The sequence below is a fragment of the Callorhinus ursinus genome, unplaced genomic scaffold (genome assembly GCF_003265705.2).
Source record: "Callorhinus ursinus isolate GAN/ISIS: 27379988/994484 unplaced genomic scaffold, GSC_fseal_2.0 scaffold9, whole genome shotgun sequence".
Classification (NCBI taxonomy): domain Eukaryota; kingdom Metazoa; phylum Chordata; class Mammalia; order Carnivora; family Otariidae; genus Callorhinus; species Callorhinus ursinus.
In genome coordinates, this window is record NW_027397071.1 from 31,331,877 (window position 1) to 31,346,730 (window position 14,854).

Here is a 14,854-nt window from a genome sequence, read left to right on the forward strand (position 1 = left end):
ATAAGGCTTTTTCACTTCAGCTATCTTTATAAAGTTAGTCTTTTTGAAACTTATCTCTGGACTTAAGAACAAAACTAAGTAGCAGCATCACAACATCAGATGCTTTAAAAAAATGACTTTGAGGCTCAAGTGTAACCAGGGCTGCTGGTTGCTCTTTTTTCCAGGACCCACAGCTACACATTTCTCAGACTTCCTGGCAATTTGGCATGGCCATGTGACCATGTTCTGGCCAATGTCATATGAAGAGATGATGTGTACCTCCTCCTGTGCACCCGGCCCATAAGACCACCTATGTGTGCTCCTCCCTGCTCTTTATCTTTGTGCCAACTGGATATCAATGTCTGGATGATCTTGATCTGACTGAAGATGACAGAGCCTCCATCACCTTGGGTTCTTGAATTATAGTGAAGGAGAACACTCCTAAGACCACCATGGACTCTTTACTTGAATAAGAAATAAACTTCTACTATAATTAAGCCATTATACATCTTTTCATCTACTTGTGACAGCAGTTAGTCTACTGTAATACACCATTTCCACAACTCCACCTTCAGTAATATCATCAACCAGCAGAGTCTTACCTCTGCAACCCTTAAAGTCCAAAATCCTATCCTATCTCTTGCTCCTCACTTTCATTACACCCACTTTCACATTTCAATTTCACTTTCTCCAGGGTCATGGGTCTCCTTCAGACTCCTCGTTTGTATCAAGTCTGCATCCCTTGGTTGGCCCTGGGAACCATTCTTTTATATGCTCTCTCAGATTGCCCTCTTAGGCCATTAGTCATCCGCTGTACCCATGCCACAAACACCCCATCCAGGAGCAGAATAGCAATCCAGCTTCTCTGATTCCTATGCCTGGTGCAGCTGTGGAAAACAAACAAGCTGTGAAGACAAAACACTATCCAGGAGCCGTGTGCCAGTCTCAGCTGGGTCAGGAAAATTCCTTAGCAGTTCTATGTATCCTTTTTCAGTTCCCTCTCCCCTTTCCCTTCATGGCCACTCTTAACCTTCACTGCTCTCCTCCAGTTCCTTACTAAACCTCTCCCCATCCTGTCCACGCCAAGCGCAGGAACTTGCCTCTTGTTTAGCAAAAGAAATAGAGGCTGTCAGGAACTCCCTTAATGTCCCTGGGGACAAGGGCTATCTTAGCTAGGTCTGGACACATGCTCACCTATGCCTCCAAAGCACAGGAAGGACAGAGGAAGAATATCCCTATCTTGCTCAGAATTAATCCCTTCATATTTTTTTTAAAACAAAAAATCAAAGAATTGAATATTTTATGAACCAAATTGAATGAACTGAATCATGTATATTATGGCCGACATTATATTTTATTATGGTAAAATATGTATAACATGAAGCAGGCCATTTTAGTTCACTATTTTTAAGTGTACAAATTAGTGGCATTAATTATATTCACAACATTGTGAAATCATTGCTACCATCTATTTTTTAAACTCTTCCATCACCCCAAATAGAAACTCTATTATGCAGTAACTCCCCCTGCCCCCAGCCCTTGATAACCTCTAATCTACTTTGTGTCTCCATGAAGTTGCCTTTTTTAGATATCTCATATAAATGGATCATACAATATTTTAGTGGTTTACTTCACTTAGTATAGTGTTTTCAAGGTTCCTCCACATAGCATGTGTCAGAACTTCATTCCTTTTTATGGCTGAGTAATATCCTGTCATATGTATATACTGTATTTTGTTTATCCATTCATCTGTTCATAGACACTTGGATTGTTTCCATCTTTTGGTAATTGTGAATAATGCTGCAATGAACATTTGGGTACAAGTATCTATTTGAGTCCCTCTTTTCAATTCTTTGTGGGGAATTGTTGAGCCATATGGTAATTCTATGCTCAACTTTTTGAAGAACCACTAAACTTTCCGACAGTGGCTATACCCTTTTACATTTCCACCCAGCAGTGCATGGGGTTTCCAACTGGCCCCTGTCCTTGCCCTTCCACACTCTTTGATCTCATCCTTTTCCTTCTCCTCAAGGAGTTTGCTTTCTTTAACTGTCCTCAATTTCATTCAATTTTAACCTAATTCTTTTGGCTGCTTTCCTGCATGTAAATAAGTTTGAGTGTCTCCTCTCTTAGAAAAGAACCCTCATGCCTACATGACCCTCCAGCTACTGGTTCTCCCTTCACTTGTCTGCCTCCCAACTCACGCCTCAACTTGGAGGAAAGGGTCCTCCACTTCCCAAACAGTCACCCACCCTCTCCCTTCCCCAACTCCACTGAAACTCCACCATCATTCACAGACCCCACGAGGGCTTCACCTTTTTGAGGTATTTGACCTTGCCGATCATTGCATTTTTCTTAAAACTTTCTCCTTCATTGGTTTCTGTACAACTCTCATTACTGGTTCTTTCCCCGCCTCCCTGAGGGTTCTTTCTCAGTTGCTTTTGCTAGTTACCTTTCTTCTCCAAGCAATTAAAACCTTGGGATTCCCCAGGGTGCTGACCTTGGCCTTTTTCTCTCCCGGTTCGAAATGCCTCTCTCCCTGTCATCTCTCCTCTGACTGTCGATGACCTCATATCTCTGTCTCTAGGTCTCACTCTTCCCCCGAACTGTCTGCTAGATATCTACACCTGAATTTACCATAGGCCTTCAAATTTAGTGTACCCCAAACTGTGCTCATCATATCCCTTTTACAGCTTACCTCCCCCAAACATCCTAGCTAATGGCACTACTTTACAACCACCCAGTCTGGAAACTTGGCAGTCATCCAAGCCCCTCCCTTTCCCACTCGTGGGCAGTGAACTTGGTCTTGGGTTATGGTGGAGAATAGAGATGGGACAAATCTTCAACCTCCACTGCCAGTGATCCACTAAATTCTTCTGGCCATCTTCCCCAGATTTTCTAATCCATCTTTTCCTTTGCCCAGTAGAATTATTGCAGCAGTGTTCCCACCTTCCATCTCCTCGTCCTCCAATCCACTCTCCACATTGCCACTAGATTGATCGTTCAAAACCACAAATCTCATCCTGGCGCTCACTTCCCACTTAATATCCTTCCACGGTTTCCCAGGGCCTTTCAGGTGAAGTCTCTCTTCTGCCAGGCAAACCAGACTATCTGTATTCTGGACCCCCGTTTATCTTTCAGTCTTACCCCTTGACATTCCCTGTTCCACACCTCTTATTCCAAGGCACTTGGAATTCTCAAGATAAACCATGTTTTCTCATGCCTTTGTATTTGATCTTCCCCTGCCAGGAATTCTATGCTTCCTTCCAATGGTTTCCAAACCTACAATGGTTTCAGGTGGTTTTGTTAAAGTAAAACAATACTTGTAATAATGAGTATTATTTACTTCAATAGTTTTATATTCATTTTAATGAGTGTTAGAAAAAGCTACAACTATTGAAACACTTGAATGAGTGAATAAGCCAAAGAAGCACCATGTATGTACCTGGCTAAGTGATAATGTCTTACAACTGGTCTCATTTCAAATAAATGACTTAAACAACCATTTGGGATTTTTGGCTTATAAAAATCTACTCTATTTCAATCAAAAACTCAAAAGGTCCTTTCCTTATCAGTTTTGCTTTCAGTTCTCTTGGCTATTTTCTTATTGTTAGCATCATCCATCTATTTTTTAACTATTTCCTAAATATTTATAGACTGGAAGGACGCATCAGCAGAGTTTGAGTTGCCACTTCCCCTATTGATTATGTTATAAAATGTTTTAAGCATTTCAGAAGCCTTCAACTGTTAAGAAATATCATGTGTCAAAGCACCTTAAATATTTACAGTAGTTGGTATTATAAAATGCTGATAAAATAATAAGAGTTACTTCCAATTTGTGGGTTTTTAAAAAAAGATTTTATTTATTTATTTGACAGAGACACAGTGAGAGAGGGAACACAAGCAGGGGGAGTGGGAGAGGGAGAAGCAGGCTTCCCACCAAGCAGGGAGCATGATGAGGGGCTCGATCCCAGGACCTTGGGACCATGACCTGAGCTGAAGGCAGACGCTTAACAACTAAGCCACTCAGGCACCCACCAATTTGTGGGGTTTTAACTGGTCTCACTCAGAGCTGAATTTACCATGAAGATAACAAAGCTTAACTTTTGCCTCAGTAATTCTGTATTCATATTTTTGAATTTCTTTCCCCAAGAAGGGCTCTAAAATTGTAAAAGCTTTAGACCTCCCCAAACCTAGATTTGTCCTGGGTCTAAGTAGAAATATCCACCACAGGGGTGCCTGGGTGGCTCAGTTGGTTATGATCTCAGGGTCCTGGGACTGAGCCCCAGATGAGGCTCCCTGCTCAGTGGGGAGTCTGCTTCTCCCTCTCCCCCTGTCCCTCTCCCAGCTCGTGTTTGCTCTCTCTCTCTCTCTCTTGCTCTTTTGCTCTCTCTCAAATAAATAAATAAAATCTTAAAAAAAAAAAAAAAAGAAAATATCCACCAAAATCACTACAGTTGAAATCCATCTGGCAATGACTTAGGCCACTAGGCTCAGAGTTGCTCTGATTGGCCTTCCCACTTTACTACTCCTTTTGGAAGTAGTGTTATTGGCAATTTGTAGCAGTGAGAATTTTTACTCACATTTGTTTAGTCAGTAGCTTCAGAAAGTTAGCAAATAGTCATCTGAAAAAAATGTTAATCTTTGCATTTTAAATGAATGGCTTAAACAACCAGTTGGGCATTTCAGAGTAAAATACTGCTCTTATACATGTGGTTTGGGAAAGTGAGGAGATAATAGAGTAAAATTAATTTGTCACCATGAATTGCATACTATGTTGTCATGGTACTCCAAGAAACAAATTACCTCAGTGATACATATTGTATCTGTATCAGAAACAGAATCACTGATGTTAGTTTGAGGAATCCGAACAATATGAATTATATGACACTGACTGAATGGCAGATCGCTGCCTTCCATCTTCGTCATATACAATCTGAGTATGCGAGTCAGACAGATGAAGACATGGAAGTGAAGTGACTACATTACGAGGGGCAGAGCTGTCTGGGACATGCATTAGGGTCCAGTCTGAGTGGTGTTGGTGCTGTCCTGGACTGCCAGCATTCCTTAACTGGCAACTAAAAGCACTGTCAATAGAAATGGCTTTCCACCAGAGAATGGTGCTCATTTAGCCTTCAGAGGCTGACACAGTAAACCTTGTAGTAAATGTTCTGTGAAGAAGGCGGAGATGCTTTGGAATGAAGTTAGTCAAAAGGTTCTCTTAAAAACTAATGCTCTTAGGAAAGTAAAATTCCTGAAGTACTTTGACTCTTGAAAACCAGGCAACCCACATCTATGGGCAAGTGCCAATTTTTTATCATCTAGTCACCAAAATTCAACTGTGCATATATAACATCTCAAGTAGTTTTGTGCTCTGTGCTGTGCATTGAAAGCATACTTCATGAAGGCCAGTTCTAAGCTAACACTTGACTATTAAAGCAACAGCCTGAGCAATATTCTGTCTGTTTAAATCAACATTCGTGTTATAGAAATCTGAGTTCTAGAAAGGCAAACTCTTCAGGATCCTCCAGTGGCCAATGTCAATCAGGAGAAAAGAAACAGGAGTCACCACAGCATGAGAGATCTGCCTGCCAGAAGACACTTGGGAAAATAGCCATCACCCCACGGTGTCCATGGGAAAGAGTACTGACAGAGTTGTCATTACTGCCTCCTCTAGGAAGGACTCCCACTGGCTCCTGCTCTTACTGGCCAGTGAACCCTCTGAAGCACTATGTTAAAGAGGTCAGCGAGCCAAGGAAGAGGGATATCATTGGTCTTAAAGGCGACTGGCCAGAACAGTAAAACAACTTGAAACACACATACTACTGACACTAGGTCATGGCGGGTGGTGCAAGGGTCTGGGTAGGGGCTTAGTTAGAACCTCCCTTTCGACAGTTCTTTTGGCTTATAGTTGTGGCTCACACAGTAGGCTCAAAGGAGGTTTTCCAGAAGAAAACTTGATAGAAATCATTACACCAGAAGGAAATTTAATAGAAATCATTGTCATGTGGCAGTGTGCCTGCTCAGAGAAAAGGAGGTCATGCAAAGATCACCAGCTTCACCAGATGCTTCATACCAAAGAAACATGGGATGCCATTCCGGCCCTTTGGACAAACCTCATTCAATGGCCTGGTATCTTCCAGGGAGGCATACTAGAAAGCCACCTCTTTGTCTGGTTGCTACAACAACAGAATATCCAGTATCGTACTGTGAGACCATACCATGAAGGCGGATATTCTCCTCAAAGTCAGCCCGGCTGAGGGTGGACATGTCCAGCATCAATGTCACTATTTTAGTCAGCCCTAAGTTCTGATCACAGTTCTGGAGGCTGGAAGTCCAAGCTCACAGTGCCAGCATGGTCAGGTTCTTGGTGAGGCCCTCTTCCTGGCTGGCAGGTGGCTATCCTCTTGCTGCACCCTCACACGACAGAGAAAGACAGAGCAAGCTCTCTGGTCTCTTCTCTTCAGGGTACTACTCCCATCATGAGGGCTCCACACTCATGACCTCATCTAAATCTGATTATCTCCCAAGGCCCACCACATAATATCATCATATTGGGAGTTAGGGTTTCAACATATGAATTTAGGGATTTGGAGGGGCACAAATATTCAGTCCACCACTGTCGGCCATGACACTAAGCTCCCCACATAATTGGCAACTGTACTATCCTTTCTGGACCTGCCCTTTTCCAAGGTAGTGTAAGGGTAGTTTCCAGCTCTGTCCTGTTTCTGTCCAATGGCAGGGCAAAGCTTTCCCTGAGGAGATTTCAACATGTAGTCCTTCTTATTGTTTCTCCACTGTCGTGACCTAGAAGATGTGCCTGGAAGGGTCATGTTCCAAAGGGTCAATTTGGGCTGGGGGTGGCGGTCTTCTCATCTAGGGTGAACTTGAGGTTCACTGACAGGAAGATCCTTGGTGAAACATAAAGCCTTCTGAGGCATGATGACGGAAGAGGCAGGGTAACCTGGTAAAGGATCCTGATTCTCAGTCCTCATGGAAATCACAGCAGCTACTTATCTTATCAGGCTAAGGCTGACTAGTGGTTGCCTCCTTGCCCTCCCTCTACCTCCTTTAAAGAGAAGAGGAAAGATGATGAGAATTACATGGCAGGAGGAAGATTTGGATCACTTCCAGGGAATAATTTAAGGCAGACTCTTTCCTCTACCCAACTGCCCTTCCATGAGAATGAAGGAGCTTGAGCTTCTAGACCATGCTTGCAAAACTCCAGTGCCCTCATTCTGCATGGAGCACTGGGTGTTATGAACAAATAATGAATCATGGAACACTACATCGAAAACAAATGATGTAATGTATGGTGATTAACATAACAATAAAAAAATTAAAAAAAAAAAACTCCAGTGCCCTAGGAATTCATTTCTCAGGCTCCTAAGTTGGGCTCAGCACAGTAGCAAGATACCCTTTCCCCACTTGAAGGACTTCTGAATGAATTGCTTTGGGAGAGTCTGTTCCCTTTTGCTTCCTACTAATCCCTGTGCTAGAATGATGTCATCCCTGGGAGAAAGGGCCTGCTCCTGGGCCAAGCTCAGAGCTGGCCAGCTCCATTCTCAGGTCCTGCACAGAATCTGGAAGGCCCAAAGGACACCCCCTTCCCCCCAGTCTGGGACATCTGCCTCAGAGGAGTCTGAGTAAAAGTCCAATCTGAAAAACGCTTTTGGGCAGCTGGGAATTGGGCCAAGAGACGTTTTAGCTGACTCCTTTCTTTGGTTAACCTTTTACAATATTATTTAAATTTAATTTTAGAAGAGAGTTATTCAACTATAATGACACAAATGGATATTACTCTATTAAAAACTAAAATAAAATATGTTCCAGTTGATAGGCCTTCACCTTTCAACCTGAGCGATTTTCCCCCCACGATTTTATTATAAAAATGTTCAAACATGAAGTTTTAAGAACATATAGTGAACACTGACATGACCACCACCTTAGACTCTACAATTAACATTTTCTATACTGCTTTATCACATGTTTATCCCTCTACTCATTCCTCTATCCAATTGTCAATCCATATTTTGATGCATTTCAAAGTAAGTTATATAAATCAGTGTATTCCCCTTAACACTTCAGTTCACATACTGATTGCTTAATGTTTTTTTTTACTTTAAATTTTTTAATTGCTTAATGTTTTTTTATAATTCCTTTTCTTTTGAGGTAAAATGTAGAGGCTATGTAGCACACAGATCTGTAACAACTGTATATGCCTGTGCATCTGCAGTGCATCTACTGGAAGCAGATACATGTAGCCCAAACCCTCATCAAGACAGAGGATGTTCCTTCATGCTGCTTTCCAGCCATTCTCCACTCCCACCTATCCAGAGGCAACCACTGTTTTACTTCTTGCTACCAATGATGCATTTTCCTGTTCTCAACCTTCATCTAGATGAAATTGCTATGGTCTGAATGTTTGTGTCTCCCCAAAATTCATATGTTGAAATGTAATCTCCAGGGGGTATTAGAGGTAATTGGTAATGGTGTTAGGAGGTAGGGCCCTTGGGAGGTGATTATATGGATTAGTGCCCTTACAAAAGGAGCCCCAGCTCTCTCATCCCTTCCTCCACGTGACGGCACAGCAAAAAGACAGCTGTCTAGGAGGCAGGCCCTCCCCAAACACCCAGTCCGCAGTCTCATTAGTCTTGGAATCCCCAGCCTCTGAAACTGTGAGAAATAAACGTTTGTTGCTCATAAGCCACCCAGTTTATAGTATTTTTGTTATAGCAGCCCAAACAGACCAAGATAGGAAATGTTCAATAAGAACTCCTGTGTAAGGGTTCTCTTACTCAATATGATACCTTGAGACTCATCCAAACTTCTTAACACATTACTCGTTTGTTCCTTTGTATTACTGGGTGGTATGCCACTGTGTGACTATACCACATTCTCCCAATGATGGACACTTAGGCTTCCAGTTTTAGACTATTATGAATAAAGCCACTAAGAATAATTTTGTACAGATCTTTTATGGACATATGTTTTCATTTCCCTTGGGTAAATACTCAGGAATGAAACTGCTGGATCATGCGGTAGATGTATGAGTATTTTACATCCCCACTAACAATACAGGAGAATGTGTTTGTTCTACATCTTCATGAACATTTAAATTTATCAATCTTTCTAATTTTAGCTATTCTGGTGGGTGTGAAGTGATTTAAGCTGCTATTTCAGCAAATTTTCCAAATTTAAGCAACAACTATATATGTGTGTATATATATATGGGGGGGAAGGAGAGAGAGAGAGGTATCAGGTTTGAAGAAAATATTGAAGGAGATTTAGAGATTGAGATATATATATATAAAGTTTCCCTAGCCAAACCCAGCTTAAGAGCATAAGAGATAGCTAAATGGATATGGAAGAAGCATCCAGACACATTCTTCAATTTATAATTCTAACAATTATATTACAATACTGGAAAAGTAAATGTAATGCTTAGAAAACTGCAGCCTTCACTGATAGGGAGATAGGATCTCTGTTTCCCTACAGACCTGGTCTGGTGAGGACCACAACATGCCTCCTCAATATGCTTCCTCATGGTCAAAGCCCCTTGGGCACCATCCTTACAGAGCTGGCCCAGCCTAAAAAATGGAAGTAGGGAATCACCCTGACAATGGAGAGGGACCCCCTATTCCCTCCTTTCAATACCAACCCTGGACCTGAGGGAAGGGAATTAACACTTTGAGGGGCATCAACACTGTGCCAAGACAGATTTAACACATTAAATCTCTGCTTGGATGTAGATGGTACCCAAAATTCAGTGTATTCAACTAAACCTGGCAGTGCCATCTAAGTGAAGTTACTACCATCCATCTAGTTCCATGACACTTCCATCTCCTTCATTCTCTATGTCTAGTCCACCACTAAGTCATGCCGATTTTCTTGGTTAAAAATCCTTTAAATCCACACACTTCCTCCCCCTGTCCATAGTCACCACTCTAGTCTGGATCACCATGATGTGTGGATGACTGGAGAAGGCCACCTCTCACTGGTACCCCTTCTTCCCCTCTGGCTCATCTCCAGTTCTCTTTTTCAAAATGCAAATCTGATCAGGTCACCCCCTTTACATAAGACCATTTAGCAAGCTTCATTGCTCATAGACAAAAATCCAGAATCTTCAGTGTGGCCCCCAAGACCTGCATGCTTCCCTTGACTGTATATATTCCTGCCGAGAGCCTGGAATAATCTTCACCTGATTTCATACGGTTAACTTCTGGCTGCTTTCTAGACCTTAACCCAAGATAAACTTCCACAGGAATGCATCCCCTAGCCCCTTAAACTGCCGTAGTACAATGTACCTCTCCTTCATAGCACTTACCACAATGTGCAGCTGTGCAAACAAAGTTCCTTAATTCTCACACCATCACCCTATTGAGTTGGGCATTGATAGCCTCATGTTGTGGATGTGAAAGCAACACTCAGAGAGAGACAGTAACTTGCCCAGGGTCACACAGAGTTAGAAGAACCAGGATTTGACTCTAAATCTGTACTCTTTCCCCTCTACCTTGCTAAGCACCTGGAACACAAATTGGAGGGGGCTTCCTAGCTCGGTTTGTGCTGGGGCCAGTAGTGGATGGTGCGCATGTCTCTAGTCAGATCTGCCCCTCATTTCCCTTTCTTCTCTGTTTCTGCTTTCCAGTGTGTCTGTGGTGAGGGTAGGGCTGTCCCATCTTTCAGAAGATGCAGATGTAACTGAGTGTTAGCCCTCCTTCCTGCAGCTGTCACTGTGTCTCAGGGCTTGGGTTCCCCTCTCTCAGGAAGGAGTCATTAGCTCGTCACTTTTCTTCTCTCCTTTCCCACCCCCTTCAGTGCTCTGGTATGATTGGTGTTTGATGTGGAGGACATGCAGAGCTTCACAGATCCCTCCCTGCTCTCCGGTCCTCCTCCTCCTCACTCCCTCTGCTCACTGTGAGGAAGAGGTAACTGTGTTCATCATGGGTTTCTCTAGACAGACTTACCTGCTCCTGAAAAGCACTAGCTTGCTCCTCAAATCCTGCTGTTCGAAAATAGTTGACGACATCCATCACGGCCCAGTCTGCAGGATCCGGCGGCCTCCCATTCTCCATGGAACTGCAAAACACAAACCCAGACACTTGGCATGGCAGAGAGGGCAAGAGTGTGTGGCCTGGCTCACTACTCAGTCTCTTAGGGGCAGGCCCTGGTAAGCTTGCTAGAACCATGGTCCTCTCGTCCCTCAAAGGCCCAGATCCCAGTTTACCTCTCAGGAACATAATCATTCCTATGTTTCTTGGGTTCAGGACATAATTACTCTTACTGGCTCAGTCATTGTTTTCCTAATAAACCATTAGACCCTTCATATGAAGTGCTTCCTCATGAATTGGTTTTTAATCCAGAGATATTAGGAGTGGTTCCATGATTTCTGGCAACTCACAGGATGATACTCATACTCCTGAATTAAGAACACCAGGCCCTGTACAATATGGCCCCCATGTACCTGTCTTTTGCCATCTCCTACCACCTTGCCCATTCCCATGCCCACACATTCTCTCTACGGCTGTGAAATTGCAGAGCTAAAGCCATTCCCCAAAATGCTGTGCCCTTTCACAGTTCTGGGCCTTTGCACGTGCTCTTCCAGCCACTTACAATGCCCCCTCGTTTGTTTCTACTTGACACAATCCACCATTCCTACCTACTTCATCCTAGTTCCCATGCCATCTCCTCTGTGAGGCATTTTCTGGCCCCACCAGAGAACTGTTTTAGTTATAAACTCCTCTGCATTTGAGAACTCCATTCAAACTCCCATTGCAGCATTTTCCACACTGGATTATACTCTCTACTTATTGGACAGTCTTTCCCATCAGAGTGGGAGGTGTGGGTTAGGGATACACATCTGGGCCTGAACCATTTTATTATTCTTAGTGTCAAGCATATACTTAGGAACTCAACCAATATTCACATGACTAGATGATGATCAAGTATCTGAGAACTTCTTTTTTTTTTAAAGATTTTTTATTTATTTATTCACGAGAGACAGAGGAGGAGGAGAGAGAGAGGGAGAGAGAGAGAGAGAGAGAGAGAAGCAGAGGGAGAAGCAGGCTCCCAAGGAGCAGGGAGCCCGATGTGGGACTCGATCCCAGGACCCTGGGATCATGACCTGAGCCGAAGGCAGACGCTTAACCATCTGAGCCACCCAGGCGCCCGCATCTGAGAACTTCTATGGGTAATGTGTCTCACTGGATTTAGAAAAGAGGGATAGGAAAATAGAGAAAGAATGGCAAGGACCCGCCATTACTGCGACTTTGCCTCATTTCTCTTTCAGGAGTATTTGTCTGGATTTCTCTACACCTCATCCAAAGTGATTCTTCCAGAGTGTACATCTAATCACATTGCTCCCCTGCTTAAAACCCATCAGAAGCTTTCCATTGCCTTTAAGATGAATTCCAAATAGCTTAACTTGGCTTGGGAAATCCTTCAGAACAAAGCTCCTGCCAGCTCTCCTGCTAGGAATACACTAATGAGCAAACAGACATGGTCCTTAACTCTTGTGGACCTACAGTCCTGTGGGGATAGACAATGATCAGTAATCATACAACTAAATGCACAGCTGCACATTGTGGTAAGTGCTATGAAGGAGAGGTACATTGTACTACGGCAGTTTAAGGGGCTAGGGGATGCATTCCTGTGGAAGTTTATCTTGGGTTAAGGTCTAGAAAGCAGCCAGAAGTTAACCGTATGAAATCAGGTGAAGATTATTCCAGGCTCTCGGCAGGAATATATACAGTCAAGGGAAGCATGCAGGTCTTGGGGGCCACACTGAAGATTCTGGATTTTTGTCTATGAGCAATGAAGCTTGCTAAATGGTCTTATGTAAAGGGGGTGACCTGATCAGATTTGCATTTTGAAAAAGAGAACTGGAGATGAGCCAGAGGGGAAGAAGGGGTACCAGTGAGAGGTGGCCTTCACCAGTCATCCACACACGAGATCATGGTGATCCAGACTAGAGTGGTGACTATGGACAGGGGGAGGAAGTGTGTGGATTTAAAGGATTTTTAACCAAGAAAATCGGCATGACTTAGTGGTGGACTAGACATAGAGAATGAAGGAGATGGAAGTGTCATGGAACTAGATGGATGGTAGTAACTTCACTTAGATGGCACTGCCAGGTTTAGTTGAATACACTGAATTTTGGGTACCATCTACATCCAAGCAGAGATTTAATTTGGGACTGAGTCTGATACTCAAAGCAGATGAGTGGGCTGGAGGTACACATTTGGGAGATAGAATTTTTAGACAGTAACTGAAATCTTGGGAGAGGGTGAGAAGAAAATTTGGCCTAGAACTAAGCATGGGCGGGAGGTTCAACATGCTAGTGAAAGTTGAAAGGATTCATGTTACTTTTAATGGAAATGAAATTGCCCAGGCTCTGAGGATTCCTGAAAACCTTAAACATCCAAAAGTCAAGGGACTAGCTGTATCTCTGCCTCACCCCCAGCATAACGTTTTGCTCATAGTAGGAACTTAAAATATTTGATTAAAAAACCAAACTTCTGTCCTAACTCAAGACAAGAGAACCTTTAATCAATGGCACACAGGATCAATGATTTATCAACACAACATTTAATTGAAAGGCAATGCTTACTAGTTAATAGTGTTTTCCCTTTGGAGCTTAGAGATTGTGAATCTATAAACACTGCATGCCCATGTACACACGCACTCATATATATACATGCTTACAACACACACACACACACACACACACACACACACACACACACAACTTCTTACCATTTAACAGGTAATATACAGGGGGAAAAAACTATTTTCACCCTAACATTGCCAAATATTAACTATGTATTTTAAAGTCAAAGTTAAATGGGTTTTTAAAAATTTTGAAAAGTCTGTCCTTGAAGGACTAAGAGAAAAGTATGTTCTAATCTTTACATGAGGACTCGACATTCTTTAACTCCCATCACCATGTAATGGCAGTTATATTTGCAGTTCCCACATTAAAGAAGACCTGAGAATGTATCCCCAAAAGCGTGAGCTTAAAATACAAGACTGCCATATTAAATTTTTTGTTGACAGTAGTCCCAGCAAAGGCTCTGGAAAAACGTGCTGGCTGTAAATGTCTTCTATTTATCTGAATATGGATTTCTTAGGAAACTTGATTTTCCATTAAAGGTATTTTTAATTAATTGGGCCAACTTCTAAAATGTATGCCACATTTAAAATCAGGTATATTTTCCTACATTATAGTTTGCTCCTTTATAAAAGTCAAATAGACCTAAGGGAAGAAGACACTTAAAACTTTGTATTTCAGTATGAGTTATCTGATTTGAATTTGATTTTTTTTTACAAAACCCTAACTCATTCATTAGAGTCATGTTTATCTACTTAGCAGTTTAGGGAACAATTTGGCAATTTTGTGGTTTTTTGAGATTATCGTTCTCTTAAAGTGCTAGTGTTTTAAAATAGCATGCTTGTAATTTTACACGCTTTTGTGATGGAGTGCTGTTTGTTATATAATTTTGACTTGGATTCTTTCCATTTGCATTTGTTTATGTAATTTCAGGAGGAATACTGAACATCTGAGTCCTGGATGATACTAATAAACTAATAATTGCAGAGGTTTTAAAAAAATTAAAAAATAAATAAAAACTATCCATATGCTGGGATTTTTTCCATCATCCCATTAACATAGGCAATCATGAGCTGACACTGGGCAGTTCCTTTAAGGTACCATTTTCCTTCCTTCTCTTGCTTAAGGTGGGTTCAAAGAATGTTTAGAAAGGAGTTCATTGTTCTAACAAATCCTTTAAGTTTCCTAATCAGCTCACTTCTAGCAGTGAGAAGAGAGTCTCATCGGATATACTTTTAAGTGCCCCAGAAAACATCTGAATTCACT

General features: G+C 42.2%; 1 protein-coding gene across 1 annotated transcript in view; it reads right to left on the reverse strand.

The window, feature by feature from the left end:
- The window catches only part of SAMD13 (sterile alpha motif domain containing 13), a 53,676-nt gene that overhangs the window by 5,800 nt on the left and 33,022 nt on the right, over positions 1-14,854 (reverse strand). Inside the window, exon 4 of the mRNA XM_073896020.1 lies at positions 10,947-11,058. Within this exon, the coding sequence (XP_073752121.1) occupies positions 10,947-11,058 (112 nt within the window). The remainder of the gene's footprint in view (positions 1-10,946; positions 11,059-14,854) is intronic.